Source organism: Pseudochaenichthys georgianus, chromosome 5 (assembly GCF_902827115.2).
Source record: "Pseudochaenichthys georgianus chromosome 5, fPseGeo1.2, whole genome shotgun sequence".
Taxonomy (NCBI): domain Eukaryota; kingdom Metazoa; phylum Chordata; class Actinopteri; order Perciformes; family Channichthyidae; genus Pseudochaenichthys; species Pseudochaenichthys georgianus.
The window spans coordinates 27993428-28009922 of record NC_047507.1 but is presented as its reverse complement, the minus strand read 5'-3'; the positions used below and the strand labels follow the sequence as shown (position 1 = coordinate 28009922).

General features: G+C 42.1%; 1 protein-coding gene across 3 annotated transcripts in view; it reads right to left on the bottom strand.

Annotated features, from left to right (window-relative positions):
• The window catches only part of LOC117447078 (solute carrier family 12 member 5-like), a 191656-nt gene that overhangs the window by 46679 nt on the left and 128482 nt on the right, over nt 1-16495 (bottom strand). For all 3 annotated transcript variants that reach the window (XM_034083671.2, XM_034083673.2, XM_034083675.2), the window contains exons 2-3: nt 5978-6078; nt 5256-5393 (exon numbers count right to left, since the gene is read on the bottom strand). In XM_034083671.2, the coding sequence (XP_033939562.1) occupies nt 5256-5393; nt 5978-6078 (239 nt within the window). The remainder of the gene's footprint in view (nt 1-5255; nt 5394-5977; nt 6079-16495) is intronic.

Genomic DNA, 16495 nt, shown 5'->3' with positions numbered 1-16495 from the left:
TTAATTGGTCGTTTTATTTCCAAGAAATGTATGAGCACATGTCTGGTAAACCCAACATGTAAAGTGGTGCTTTCACATGATTATGTTTCTGGAAGAACTCAGTTATACAGATCTAGTGTTTCATTGAACTAATTTATTAGGGGACAATGTTTCTTTATTTGGGGACACCCCTTGGAAAATAGGGCATAAAGCTTCTGTCCTCCAACATCTGCATTGTGTTATTACATTTGGGAAACATAACTGTCCCTGAAACTGTATATCTTGCGTATTATGTTTCCCTTTCTTTCTGCTTAATTACATTGTATCTTAGTTAGACAGATTTACTTGGTTTCTAAACCTGCATTTATTGATTTGTTTGGACGTCTTGCGGGCCGCGCTAAATACAGCACTGACGTGTTATCTTATAAAGTTGGGAATTGTGTTGCCCATTTACTAATCCAGAAGATATAAAACATTAGCATTCATTTGGAGTCATGTATCTGACACAAGATACTGTTTGTCCAACATTCTATTTCTTGTTGGTTCTGTGTGTTCTCCACTTGTAGGAGGGAAGTATCTGGTGTCCTAGCTACTAAAGGTTGCATTATGTGCTCCAGCTAGTTGCTGCTTCTGTCTGTATGCTGTTCGGTGCATTGCAGTATAGCATAAAGGTTTTTCTTTTTAGACTATTTTACTGAAAGCAAGCTGCAGCTGAAAAACTTCTCTGATTAAAGCAGTAAAAAGAAATCAGACACCAGAACAACACTAAACGATGCCAAAATGCAAAGTCAGTTCTCAGTGTGCCATTTCATCCACCAAGATAATGTGCTCTAAATGTTGCACTGTTTGTTTTCAAGGAGCCCTATTATGCAAATCTTCAGGTTTATATTTGTACCTTGTACTTTTAAGGTGACATGTTTACATAACTTAATGTTGAAAAAGCGCACCTCATTTCCCCCTCTGTCTGAAACCAGAGCCCAGTCTGCTCTGATTGGTTAGCTGGACAGCTCTGTTGTGATTGGTCAACTGCTTAGAGATGTCCCGCCACTTAGGCTATCATGTACAATGTGGTGGTGCGCTAGCCAATATAAATGCAAGTATACAATATCACTATGTTAAGGAAATGAACAAAAGGAGTCCAATGGAGCAATTCAGGAAGTGTGTGGAAGAGAAACTCCCTCTGAAGGGAACTTTGGGATTTTAGCATTTTTGCAGATCATTTCATGTTAGATTCCAACTGAATAAGGTCAGGGAATAGAAGAAAATCGCTGGGAGATTAGCTGCGAATGGTTTCTATTTTGACCTGTGCAACCTCCAGACTGCTCCCTCATGCAACATGCCAACCAAATCTCTGATCTTGGCTTTCACACTGCGACAAAGAAAGGCTGCTGTCTCGCTCACAACTCACTCACTCGCTCACCCCGAGGACCAATGATGCAGGAGATGGAGAGCGAGGACGAGAGAGGACGAGCGGAGCGAGAAATAGAGAGGGAAGGAGAGAGAGAGGGGTCGCTGTGTGAGCGATAAAACGCCACAGGCTGCCTTAATGAAAAGCCTCTCATGGCGATGGAGAGATTGCTTGTGGAATGGGCTGCTGATTGGAGAAGCAGCAGCTTGGTGTAGCGTGCAGACTAATTAAAGTATTGAAGGGGTTGGGGTGACAGGAGGAAGATTAGACCAGCTCCCAGGGTTAGCCGAGCCGAAGGGAGACAGAGAAATACACCCTACATCTGGGACAAACGGATACCAAGAGGATATACCAGAAGAAAACACTCGATGCTCAACTCCCATGTGGATACTGTTGTTGTTGTTGCTGTCACCATCTAGACCAGGGATGGGCAAATGGCGGCCCGGGGGCCTTTGCGGCCCTCAGATTAATTGATAAACAACGTAATTAATAAAACAATTAAAAAATATATATATTTTTTTACTTGTAATACTGATACAGTCCACTAGACTCCTAGTTACGTCGCGAGCTGCGTACATGATTTCAAATAGAGTGGCGAAGTCACGCCCATCTACTTCCGGTCTATGGGACCTTATTTAGGAAAAATTATGTATTGAAGTCAATGGAGAGAGAAAACTTATCTTTCGATCTCGTTTGAATTGTGCCACGAATTACACATATGATGTTTGTCAATCTTAAAAAATAATGTCCATGTCAAAAAAGTCACAGTTTGTCGTAAAACTGTTGAAATATAAGACTATGAAAAATATGCAACTAGAAAGACTACAAATCCCAGAGTCGCGTAAGTGATGTCACAATTGTTTTCCTCTGCTAAATATAAGAGATGGCTAAGATAACTTTAACAAGATGCCTGTGTGCTTAGTACCAGGTTGTTATCATACTAGCAATGGGTCTTGCTCGTTCTTTCGCTTCCCGTCTGATGAAAGGACCAGGAGTGGCTGGATCAAGTTAGCTACCTAGCTGTAGTAGCAAACACGTTAGTTATCATTACAGCCTTAGCCTTGTCATTTTTATTAGCCTTAACATGAAGAAACATGAAGTAACCCAAAATGTTAAACAGTAAGAGTAGCAGTCATATTTTGTGAACCCTTTGAGGAGTACTGTCACACCGGTGTGATCATTCTATAATACACCATTAAGCCCGGGGGAGAAATGCTAACGCTAACGCTACATTAGCATCGGCCTATTGTGGAATAAGGGGAATGCAGAGACTGGCTACAAGTGTCTTAGGTTCAAGTTAGACAACTAATGTCTGGGTTAGTGTTCATGACTTCATGTGTATGTCATCTTAATGGTTAATCTCAATGCACACACATTTTCCGTGCTTTCCAATAGTTTAAAAATAGTTTTATTCCACTGTTAAATAACCTGTTCAATACAAACATGCCACTTTAAAATTAAATAACATTTCTGTGAACTGATATTTGTTTAGTGAGCTTATTAGAGGATGTTCCCTGAAAGATTGTGAAATATCAATGAAGATGTCAGACTTAGTATATTTGTTAATAATTACATAATACATGGAATTTGTGTGTGTTCCAAGTGAATCTGCGGCCCATCTGGTGGCCAGTACATCAATGATGTGGCCCCCATCAAAGTTACCCATCCCTGATCACTAAATGACGTTAAACCATTAACATTTTGTTTGAATTTGATTTCTTATATATTTTTTTATAGAAATAAGTTCCAGTGGAAAATGTTTGTCTATGGATAATCTTGAACTGAAAATTGTTTCTGGAAAGAGAAGATGCTGGAGATGTTTTAAAATGTAATTGGAATTGTACTGTGCAACAATCCTAAATCTATCTGGATGGCTTAATACCACTAGAAATGAGTGGAAAAATATTGAAATACAATGTCAAGATGAAGGAAGAAAGTGGACCTTTAGATACACTTTGTTCTCTAAAACAATTTCCCTACATTTAACTGTTAGTTCATGGCATTTTTGTTATTAAAATGTGTGTTAGAAAGATAAACACACACAGACATCAATACTGCTGTGTGGTTGTACCTAGAATCGTTATCTCCAGTTGGAAATGTGTTTCCACTTAGAATCTGCTGTAAATCAACTCATCACAGTGATTCACACTGGGTAAAATAGACAGTATATCTGGAGGTATTCAAGGTCACCATCATGATTTGCTTCAAGGTGAGAAAGAGGAAGGAAAAACCTCACTGAGTGGATGGAAACAACAGAAAAGGGACTGACACATGTGAGGAGAAAACAAATATATAAGCAGAAGAATGTCAGGCTGATTGGACACCTAAAAAGACAGACTGGGTCAAAAGTCACAGGCAAGCTGTCAACCTGTCACTGCTGCGGACACTCACAATATCAAAACTGTGTTTTACCTCACATGGACCAGAGTCTTATTTGCAATATCTTAGGATATGACACTTTTTTCCAAGTCTTTTTTCATTATTAGCATTATCGTCATCATTATCAGCGTCAGTGGAACATTGCTGCTAAATCCACCGTTTCCCACAGGAGTTATAATGTAGCTGGCTGCCTGTCTGCCAAGAGCGGAGAAATAAACTCCTTCCTGCTGGCATCTCAACACCCAACAGCAGAAATACCATGGGATGATGTGGAGGGAAGTCATTAGTGAGTGGCATTTAAGATGCAATCCAGTAACACGAACAGGGGATTTATAATATCAACAGAGAATGATTGACACGTTCTAAAAGTTTCACTTTCTCTCCAGTGAGTGCTTTAACAAAACAACCATAAACTCTGCCATTAGGGATTCGTGATGTAAAAGTGATGTAAAAGTACAAATCTATATTTGGTAACAATTAATTACCATCTCCTGGCAACAAGCATAAAAACCTTCTTCGGGTGAACAAGTTATCCTGGGTGCACATTACACAATATTAGAGCAGAGGTACATCTACAGCAAAGAGATGCATGCACACTGTGTGAAAGTTAATTGTAGTCATTTTATACTATTTTTTAAAACAAAAACCTTTTTGAGCAGACAGCTTGAAATTTTGTTTTGTAGTCAGACAAATAATTAGTCGGCACTGTATCAAATGTGTTTTGCAGCAACGTAAACATATCTGGAAAGCTGCAGTATGAATGTCTGACTCACATTTTAACATATTTAAACGTGTTAGATGACGAACACTTCAGCCGTTACAATAATTTGAATACATCTTAGAGAACACCCCCTTTTACGTATAATATATGGTGTCTCCAGATTACCCATTAGTGCTTTTGTTTGAATTGCAGCACACTTAAGGCCAATCTCTTCTCAGTTCTGTAGAAATAAAACATAATAATTATTCAAATAGGCAGTTTTCACCCGATTGTTTTATCCAGATTCAACAACCTTGAGGATTTGTTGTGTTTCTACTATAGAAAACCCAAATCACCATGGTTTACAGTAGATTGGATCCTCCTGCGGTGAGCTCAGCTCAGAAGATTTACATGATAAAGGAAAAGATGAAATGCAAACAAGCTGTTTTTAATGCACTATAGTTTACACAAGCAACAACTCAGTTAGATTATTAAGATTTCTGACTATAGGTTGTATTATTTAGTTATTTGAAAGTTAAAAAACACAGATACATTTAATTATTTGGACTATACAAATCCATAGTACCCAATCATTATCCCTATTAATTAAACGTTTTTGGATTGAAATCAAATGTACCAACAAAATCCACTGCTGCATAGCCATTTAATAAACCAAGTAAAGCTGTGTTTTCACCACAACCCTTGAATTGTCTGTTTCCAGCATATATAGGGGATAAGTAAACACTTGTGTGCCCTTTTTCGTATGTATACATGAATTCTGTCAAATACCTTGATGGGTTTCTTGCGCGATGACTCTGCCTCGTTGTTCTCGGCCTCCTCGTGCTCCTTGCTACCTTGGGGCAGGTTGGAGTAGTTGGCCAGGCTGCTGAGGAGAGACGACACCATGGGGCTGGTGTCCATCTCCTCCTGCAGAGACACACAAACACAGGAGGGCTGGAGTCAGGGATACATCCAGGTTCTTTGAGTAGATTCTAGCCTCAAAGACAGTTAGTTTACACCTTTTTGCAGTTGGACATGATACCACTGCATCACTCAGCCATGTGAACCAGCTACTGTGCTACACCACATTTGAAAATACCGACCCACCTGAAAACTACATTTGTATTTTCAGATTGTTTTGGTTTTCCTTGTTTAGTCTAGAAACTCCTCTGAGTACAGAGTGTACAAAACATTAGTGCAGTGTGTTTCAAATTGCCTGAGTGAACTTCTTTCCTGTAGCAGTGTGATATTTGCTAGCATTAATCTGAGGTTCCAACATGCCCTTCATAAAGTAATTACCCTCATTAATAGATGTCAGGGCCCCCATTCAATCACTGCACTGTGAGACTGAGTGTCTCCTGCTTTTTACGATCAAGCCTGATTGTGTGCGTTAACAAATCGATGTGTGTGTGTGTGTGTGTGTGTGTGTGTGTGTGTGTGTGTGTGTGTGTGTGTGTGTGTGTGTGTGTGTGTGTGTGTGTGTGTGTGTGTGTGTGTGTGTGTGTGTGTACCTCGAACAAGGCCATGTTCTTGCCATCATACTGCTGGCTCTTCTCTGCGGCGGCATCGCTGCTGTTGATGAAGGGGCTGCTCTCCTTGGGGTTACTGTCACCTGGAAAAAACAGAAACACACACCTTTAGATTTAGACTGGACTGAAAGGAAGAAATAATTCACAGACCAGACCTGAGCTTATTCGTGCCAAAAGAGCCGTGTTGTGTGCAAGAGCAGACCGGCTTTTAAATATTTAAACATTATTGTTCAAGTAAAGAAAGACACACAGACAGAAAAGCTGAAAGTGGGAGAAAAAGGAGAGGAGGCTTTTATTTCGTCTCCATAAAGCGCCCACAGCCAGAAATGCAGATGAACAGCACCATAACTAATGGAGTGTGCATTCCCAATATGTGCAGCGCTATATATTCCATATGGCCATGGGAAGAATGCAAACTGGAACATCTCAATCAGTTTTTCGCTACAGTGACAAACGAGGAGATGGTAGGGAAATAATAAGAAACATTCAGCAGATTTTTACCCTCAAAACAAAGAACAGTGGAATCGGTGTGATGTTATTTAAGTGACAGCTCGCCGTAGGCATCATGACTCCATCGAGTAGCATCTGTCCACAAGTTCACAGACTGGAACAAACAATATGTGCAGGGCAGCGTCCGCCTCCTGAGGAACAACATTGACGAGCTCATTGATTACCTATTGAGCTTTAAATGGATCGCAAACAGCATTTTGCATACTGGTTGTTCCACTCATACTATGTGCAGAATTGAAAATTCTTCTTATTTTGATATGATGAGCTAATTAAGTCTTGTTTGATGTGAAAATACCGATCATATAATCTCACCAATTTCTAAACTTTCTTTTTTATTATAACCAGCAATTAAACGTGTTCATTGCGAAGTAGCCACAGGATTCATTTGGGAGGCGTAGCAGAGGTTGGACATTTTAAACAAGTATTTGTTCAGCTGGCTTAATGGGTTAGAACTGCAGGTGCATACTATAATACACATAATTAAGGTAATACACATTTGCCTGCACTTCTGCCTGGAATTTAAAATCTAATTGTGCTTCTACATCAGATACCTGTGGTGGTAAAACAATATAACTACACGATCCTTGGCTAAATGGAAGCTACAACACCAGTAACTAATTTAAAATAAGAAGATAATCTAATTCTCACATGAAAACCTGAAAACTATTAATATTTAGGATTTTTTCTGGAAGTATGATTATCGAGATACATTGACCGAAAGTAATCCTGCAGTCATCATCAAAATGAATGCATAACCTTGTCTTGTCACCCACACGGTGTAAAAGCAGTGCTGCAGAATAGTGTACATCAACCGCTGCACTATTAACAATCCACCACCATGACAGAGATGGAGAACAATGGTTGCAATCAATGCAGATGATTGCAGACATCCTTTTGAGGAACCAAGACATGTTCCTGTGGCTCCAGTGAAAATCATGTATGTTATTTGACACCAGACCTTTTTGAAGCTGAAGTCTTGATTAGCACAAGCACTTGAACTGCGTCCTGACCACACGTTTGCTCTTGTCTAGAAAAAATAATTGAATTCAGGACCACTTTGTTCACCAAGTACATTGAAGGTCTCGGTGGCGAAGGCTGCTCTGGGTAAGCTGTCTTATTTGCGCCTTCTCCTTGGAGCGTCTCTTGAGGGAGATGGCAGATTGCTCTCCCTCTGGCTCTCTGTCCTCTCTTGGACTGAGCTCCACAAGTTATTTATAGCCAGGGCACTGCAGCCATGTGCCATGACGTCGGGGCACCGCTAACAGCCAGCACACTGTTCTACAGAGACAGAGCAATAGGGCCACTCGGACGGAGACGCAGAGAAAGGAGGGCCGCGCTCGGATATTCGGGGCACGAAAAGAGCACGAAAAGAAAGTGAGAAGGAGAAGCTAATACAAAGAGAGTGAAAGCAAGGGAATGAGGGTGCAGATGAGAAGATGGAGAGCGACACAGATAGATGGGGCCAGAGCGAATTGTGACAAGGAGAGAGATATGGTCTCAGACAGACAAAGACGAGGCAGCCAGACCTGAAATGGCAACCCGCAGAGAGAGAGAGAAGGGGGAGAGAGGAGAGAGGGAGACACACTTATGTCTCCCTGGCTGTGGAATGTAAAAGCTTCTGCTGCACTCAGGGTTCAGCTCTCTCTGACCGGCAGGTTAAAAAACATGCACAGGCGGTTTAAAGACGAAGCCAGAGCATCCTGCAAAGGGGTTTTCAGAACGTGTTTATTATTTAGATGTTTGTTGAAAAAAACGTGGGCTTTTTTCCCCCTCTTCAGACCGTGTGAGGAGGATATGCCTCTCAAGGAGTGCTACACGCATCTGTGAAAACAAAAGATATCCGGCTGGTTGTGCACGGCAGATGAGATTCACATGCATGAGCAGAGATGATGACGTGAAAAGACTAAACGGAGAAGCATGTACGGAACCAACTTGCTACACTTATTATTTACTATATATTTATGTTGTCTCCTTGTCCTACTTCGAGGCACTATATCACATGTGCATACACTTTTAACAAGACATGTAGATCTTCTGTTGATTTAGAAGAATATTCAATACTTTTCGATTTGCAGATTTGCTCATTTTATATTTTCTTTTATAATCTCCCTTTTTTTCCATTTCTCTTTGTTGTATATCATTATATGTAAAATCAGTGAAATGAGACACAAAATAAAAAATATATAATGGAAAAATTGAAGATAATTGTAATGGCCCTTCCAACCAATTGCTCACCAATTCTGTTCTCCAGAAGGGATAATTGGGCTGTCTTTATCATCCAAGCAAATATTTTTTGGGCGGCGGGTTTTAGAAGGTTGGTCGAACAAAACAAGCAATTTCAAGGTGTACCATTGGTGAAATTGCAGACATTTTAAAGACTTAATGATAAATCAATGAATTGATCAATTTGTTTGTTTCCGCCTGGCGCCTCAGATCAAGGTGAGGAATCACTACACTGACTGGATCACAGGACAGGGCTTTTAATGTTCCTCACACCAAATCTGATCCGGGACACGGCAATGTGGAGGTTGGGAGGTTCGTTGGGAGTTGTTTTGCATGACGGACTAGTTTTGTGTCTCATTTACAGCAAGTGGTTATAAAGTTAATTTTGTAGTGGGGGAGGAAGCTGTGACAGCAAACTATGTTGGCATGAATCAGCAGCCATAGTAAAATGTGATAGCTTGAATATGATTGGATGTAACTATTCAGCTGATACCCAAACAGCTGATGGATGTGGTGAGGCATTAATGAAACAGCTGATGTTAATCAGCTAATGCACCCACAACTTGAGTGCTTTTCCTATATTACCTTGTTTAACAAGCCTTTGTTAGATATGTAAAATTACACTAGATTATACAAAAATGTATTATGTCTCAGTTTATTACATACTATCAACCTATAGAGGGAATGGGAAAGAGCGTCTCGAAGGATCAAAGCACAAACACACAGAGTGCGTCTTATAAGATCAAAAGGACAGTATCTTAATGGGAACACACACACACAACACACACACACACACACACACACACACACACACACACACACACACACACACACACACACACACACACACACACACACACACACACACACACACACACACACACACACACACACACACACACACACACACACACACACACACACACTTGTAAATCTGAAGGGCTAAAGCCCAAAAACAACTTTTTTATCCAATCACTTATCTCTCCACGGCCCATTTTTCCTCATCGCCTAATGATTAAAATGGCGCCATCAAAGGAATGATGGATACCGCTGTTTTGGAAAACTGACAGTGCGCAAAAGAGTTTTGCTCTGACCGCATCCCCCAAGCAGCTTATCCCCCTTCAATCTGATGGGATCCGTCCAACAATGGCTCTCGCTATCAAAGGCTGCAGCCACATGGAGGCGATACGGGTCGTACCCGCTACAGTTCTCTATCATATAGACGGTTCGGCCACACCAGGCCGACAGGGAAACGCAGAAACGATAACGATAACGGGTCCCAAGGTGGGTAGATCTGCGGACGCAACGCTCTGGGGGGCCAAACGGCTCCGTGATTACGCCCTATACGATCATTTCCTGATAACGAAAATACTGACGGGCTGTCAGGAGAGGGGGAGGAAAAGAGAGACTCCGTGTTTTATTCTTATATGATTATATAGAGTCGTTATTCATTTGTTTTAAAGCTCAATAAATAACAAAGAAGACCTTTGACCGGCACTTTTATAATTTTGTCCGGAAGATTTAAACTTTAATGTCGTCCGGCGTAAAAAAATTCTAACAGAAACTCTGCCGCACAGTTCCCTCGTCCCTTGGAAGAGGCAGAGAGGTGGGTGTTTTTCATCTGCTGGTGGACTGCCTCGGGGAGGGAGAAAAAGAGCCAGAGCCCTGCCTCTCCCCACCTCTGCTGCTAAATCCACCGCGGAGAATAAACAGAAGGGCAACCATGCATGCTCATGAAGTCTTCTTCGCCGCTTTTGGTGTATTTTGTGGCGGAAGTACAGCGCCACTTACAGGCCCGGCACAAGTACTACAGCGTCTCCAGCGGGCCGAGCGGTCTTGTGTGGACGGACACGTTTCTGGTGCCGATTGCTTGTGGACAGAAGACTTTTTTGATATTGAATTCGTTCATTTTCGTTATCGTCTCCGTGTGGCTAGGGCCAAAGCCTCTCCATATCTTTGGTCAAAATCCAGAGCTTTACTGCTCACTGAGCAGGCGATCCTCTTCCAAATCTGTGACAAACAAAAACTCTGCATGTACCCTATAATAATAAAATGATGTGTTTACTATATAAATATGCTAGTGGTGTGCTACTTGTCTATTTGTTTAGAATTTGCTGTTTTTTAGTTTGGAGCAAAATCTAGATTTGACCTTGGGATGTATCGATGGGCATCCTCAACATTTAACCACCATGACATTTTATTGACTAAATGTTTTATTGATTCATGGTAAATAGCCAATATTAAGGCTGCAACTAATGATTATTTCCATGCATTAGTCTGTTTAATTTGGGTAGCAGTTAATCTGGCAATCAACGAGTATATTCATTGTTTCAGTTCTAGATAACATATTATTCTAAAACAGAGGTTATGATGGGGCCAATTTGACCTCATCATTCATTTTGTGAGTCTTTTAATTCCCTAAAGTATGTAACTCTACTCTATTCTGTTTGAGGAATAGGATACTACATGTTTTATATACTGTATTATTTACTATTTGTAATTAGTCCATAGCCCCTTTATTGGGTGTTTTTGCAGAATCTTTGACACATTATGCACATAAATTGTACTTGGTGAAACAAGCATTTAGATTATATATTTGAAAAAGTGCTTTCCTAGAGTCTTATCCTATTGTGTTTTCCTTCACCAGATACATTCTCTGCTTTGATTGTAAGTATGAACCCGGAGTCAGGACACTTTAAGTGTTTGAGAGTAATATGAGTGGAGGTCTGGTCCATTCACTGTTTTCCCGCAGCTCTTTGAACAGAGGATTAGTTGGTGCAAACTATTTGACTTTGTTTTATTGATCCTCGGTGCCCGACTCTGAGGTGGCGACAGTCACAGTTATTGCTCTCTCTCTCTCTTCTGTGTCACACGGCCACGTTGCTCTTTCTCTCTGCGGACCGGCTTCAAGGGGAAAGCCAAAGCACTCGATGGTGATTCTTGAGGAGCTGACTCAACCGGGGCTCGCGGAACACTTGTTGATTTGCCGTACGTGTGTTTGTGTTTCTAAATATGTTATGATGATACATATGCTTGGCTCAGACCCCACTCATGGTGTTGTGCAGCAGCAGAACAACGGACATGGCTAATTAATCTTGGCAAGAGGTTGTTTACATAACCCAAAATGTATTCAAATGTATTTTGTCATGTATGAAAGTAAATACTGATGATCCCTGTGGCCGTTACTCAGGCTCATAGTGGAGGGAACTGTGAGTACATTTGCTAGCGGAGACATTTAGTCTGTTTCCAGAGACAAATGCTGTATCTAGTGGAAGAGTGAGGCATTTAAATGGAATTAGTGGGATGGAAACAAACAATTAAGAACATACAGAGTTGGATTTTCCAGCTGCGTTCCCCGCCATTGTTCCCCTGGTGCATCGCCAAAATACAAACAGGTCAGGGGATCGCTCACTGAGTCCCCTCCAAACATCACGACAGAAACACTTTCATTTGTCTCCGGGAATCATTGGCAGAGTTCTCCCATCCCCATCCCCCCTCCCTTCCTCCGTCCGTCCCTCTCTCTCTCTCGCTGTGGGGTGGTGGGTGGTGCCAGGTGAAGGATTAAGGTCACATTAATCTAAATTCCAGTCAAATCAGGATTGACAGTGATTTAACATCGAGCCAAACATATCCATGTGCAATTCTGGACAAGGAGTTTGTTGTCTTAAATGTACCGACACGTAAGCGCTTTGAGTTCACAGATCACACAGAGGTACAGCGGGATGTGTTACATTTGACACCAAATCTGAATTGAATATTAACAAGATCTTTCAAATATTGAAACAACTGAATATGACAAATGTACACTACGCAACATCTAGTGCATAGCAATAACGTCTCCTCAATTCATTTGTGCACTTAAATGATCAAATATTCAATCTAGTATAATGTATTTTACTTACATGTTGTATGCAGAATGTATGCATTTATATTTCTGGTAAAAACAGCTGAGTTTTGCAGGAGGATGATTATAACTATTGATTAATCTGAGGATTCTTTCCTCAATAGAGAATAACACTGCTCCTCACATACTCTAAAAGCCCAGAATAATGCCTTCAAATCTTTTATTTTTGTTCAACTAAGAATCGAAAATCATATTCTCACGATGGTTGATTAATTTGGGATGATCTTATTATCTAAACTAAGAATTAATTGACTTATCTTGCCAACTTAAATAATTCATTTGATTAGTTTTTCAAATAGAAGTTTCTCCAATATTTAAGAAAATTATGAAGTTGTGATCATGCTATCAAGATACAATAAAGGTCAAAGATGATGGATGGATAATATTAAATTACTACCAGCCATAGACCTTGAATTGGTTTAACCTTTCCAATCGATTGCAACCAAACTGCATCCATCAGCACAAAGTCAGACAATTTGTATAAATGCAAAATAGCAAGTTTGCCCGGTTTATGACACAAGCATTGATTGTGTTCTCCATCAGACATCTATTTATAACGAGGTATGAAGGTAGGAAGAAGTGAGAAAATACCTGTGAAAAGACTGCAAGCCATTTACACTCTTTCAAAAGCACACGCACAATGTACACAGAGGAAAATAGCAACAGCATATGGTTCCATGCCCACATGTGCCCCCACACACTGTCAGAAATAGATATTCCCTCACTCGTCCTATCCTGGTTGCAGCACTACATCAGAGACACAACATCCTTGTATAACGGGATCTTACACTCGCTTTTCTCTCTCCTTCTCCCACTCTTTCCATATAACTCTTTTATTCTTGTTCCCTCCTGCTCTCACATGATGTCTTTTTATGGTATATATATGTGTCAGGAAATAGGCCCTTTCTTCCCTCAGTGTTGCTGCAGGACAGGACCTGTGCACTGCTCAGTAGTCAGGCTTGTGCCTCGGCTCAGTATGAATTTTAATGCAGCCTCACAGGGCACGACTTTGACACAGTCCCTTCTCTTCAGTCACTCGACATCTCTAAGAATCCTTGGTTGTGATTGGCTCCTGAGCTGGCAGCAGCTGATTGGCTGGCAGCAGAGGGAGGCAGAAGGATGCCTGTGCATGTACATGAGGTTGTACAGCAGCTTAACATGGTGAACGGGCCTCTCCACACATGTCACCGTCTGATGATGGATGTGTATGTTTGGTCCAATTTCCCCCGCTCTGCCGCTGCCTTGCCTCTAGCTGTGCGAGTCAGAATACATGTTTGTTTAATGGCTGGCCGCTGCGACGCCTTCCCAGCATCCACCTTCCCAGCATCCACCTTCCCGGCATCCACCTTCCCAGCATCCACCTTCCCAGCATCCACCTTCCCAGCATGCACCTTCCCAGCATCCACCTTCCCAGCATCCACCTTCCCAGCATCCACCTTCCCGGCATCCACCTTCCCAGCATCCACCTTCCCAGCATGCACCTCCCCAGCATCCACTCCCGATCTGACATCAGGTATAGAAGGTGATTGTATGCAGGAGGAGACTGACAGGCAAATAAAAACTAAGCCGTCCCTCCCCTCTTTATTTGTTCATCTCTGTGACTACTGGCTGACCCGAGCTATATCTCGACGAAGAAGAAGATGAGCACACGCTGTTGGGAGGTCACAACAGCCATGAACCGATGTAGAGAAAAAGCACATTTAGAATTATATTCGCGATACACCACAAGGAGTGGGTACTTTTTTCTCATCGGTGTCTCACCAGGCTATGACAGAATTCCATTTATTTCTCTGCTTCTGTTTTTGACACTATCATAGAATACCGTTCAATAATCTCTGGCGCTAATATTTGTTGGATAAGTATCTCCTTTCATTTGACCCAAAAAACAGATTACAAAACATATTAGTGTAAAGAGTCTTGAATGTATATGCTTAAGATAAGAAGAAAGAGAGAGCTGGCAGGCTCAAAGTCACGACTACACTGTAGAAAAATCATTTTAGATAATAGAAATGAGTGTCTGTTTATCACAAACAGCCGCTCTCAAAAACTCACAATACTCCCATTTCAAACCCAAAAGTAGTTACACGCTGGCACATCAGCGTTTAAACTTTTTAAACCAAAGCCCTTACACTCCGCAGACATGCTTTGGCTTGTTCGCCTGTCCACAAGCCTTTCAGCGTGTTCACTTGACAAGAAGGGTGTCAGGCAGGCAGGCAGGAAGCCGCCTGGTATGAGGCGCAGCGAATGGCTAGTCATGTACAGACAGTAACACCGAGCCCCCGGTGGAGCCTGGCTATCAGCCTCCCTCAGGGGGGCGCGCTGGCTTTGGGAGAACACCCTGTGTCATGTCAGCCCGCTGCATGCCTCCTGCATGCGTGGAGCCGGCCTGTGGGATTCACTGTAGCTAGCTGCTGCTGTAATTGGTGAGGTAATTGGAAGAGAAGCAAAGGTGTCCCACACCTGCTATCTTTTACCTTTAGAAGAACGGCGTAGCCAGAAGAAAGACACAGGGGCACGAAGCAGGGGGAGAGAGACGGAGGTGACGGGATGGGAGATTGACATATTTTCATGAGGTCATGGATTAAAAATTCACCCCAATTTATCACATGCCAGGAAACCAATTTAACTCGGAGACATCATTTCCGTTTGCGGGGCCCCGGTGCCAGGTCCGGACGAGAAGCCAAGCGCTATCACACTTTTATTACATTTGGCACCATTTTGGACAAGGGGCTTCCTATAAGAGGGTTCAGCAGCCTGTGACAGGACGAGAAGAGAGAGGTATCTTGGCTGAGTCAGAGAGAAGGGAGGGAGAGGGGGCTGGGGGGGGGGGGGGGATCCAATCGCCTGCAGCAAAGTTTTATAGATGGCAGGGATGGTTTATGGGATGGCGCGGTCTGATGGAAGGTGACAGGGCCATCATCTCGCCAGCTCCGCGGCTCTCTGCCTCTGTGATGGAATGCAAGAGGTGAGAATGGAGGTGCAAATTAACACCCGAGTGCCTACCCTGCTGAACCAAACCCCCCCCCAGGCTGCGGCCATGTTCTCAATCCTCCCCCACCTCTTCTTCCAAGTCAGAGAGAAAGCAATATAGCCAAAGCCCCAAAGGACAACAAGGGGAGGGCACGTCCTCTCCTCTTTCCTCATTTATTTCATTCTGTTCTTTTTCCTCCAAAGTGTGATATCCCATCCCTGTAGTCTCTTCTCTCCCCACACCTCTCTCTACCCTTCTGCTTCCTATTCTTTCCTTCATGCCTTTATTCTCACCCCTCGAGCCCTCTCTCCTCCAGAAAGGCAGGCTGTGGTGGACACAGCCAACCAATCCTACACACAGGGGAGAATCGCCGTTCCACTAAGAGACGGAACCAAACTCTGAGAACTAGAACGAGATATAATGAAAGGAAAACGACAAGGGAGACAAACAAATAGACACTTCAATGAACAATCAATCATCAGATTCTTAATCGTGAAGATGTGTTGCTTGTCTTTGTCTTACGTGATTGTAAATTACAGGTTTTGAGTGTGTACTTTCTCACATTTTCTTAACCAAACAAAAAATTGATTAATAGCAAAAAGAAACGGGAAGATTCCTCAAAATGTAGTAGTACTGTAGCATGTCGTTTTTTCATTTGAAATATGTCACATTTGAGTATCTTGGCGATGGAAAGAAGTGCTTTTAGTATCTATTAGATTGCATTGTAATTCAGGTGAGGAGGTTTTGTAGATTTCTTTTCAAAAGCAGCCTAATGTATTTCACCAGGCAGGTCCACGGCGTCATAGTTTATTATCGAGTCGGCTAGTTTATCTCATGCAAATCCACAGCATGAGATTTTTTGTGTTTCCTGGCCCCACTTCTGGTTCACAGG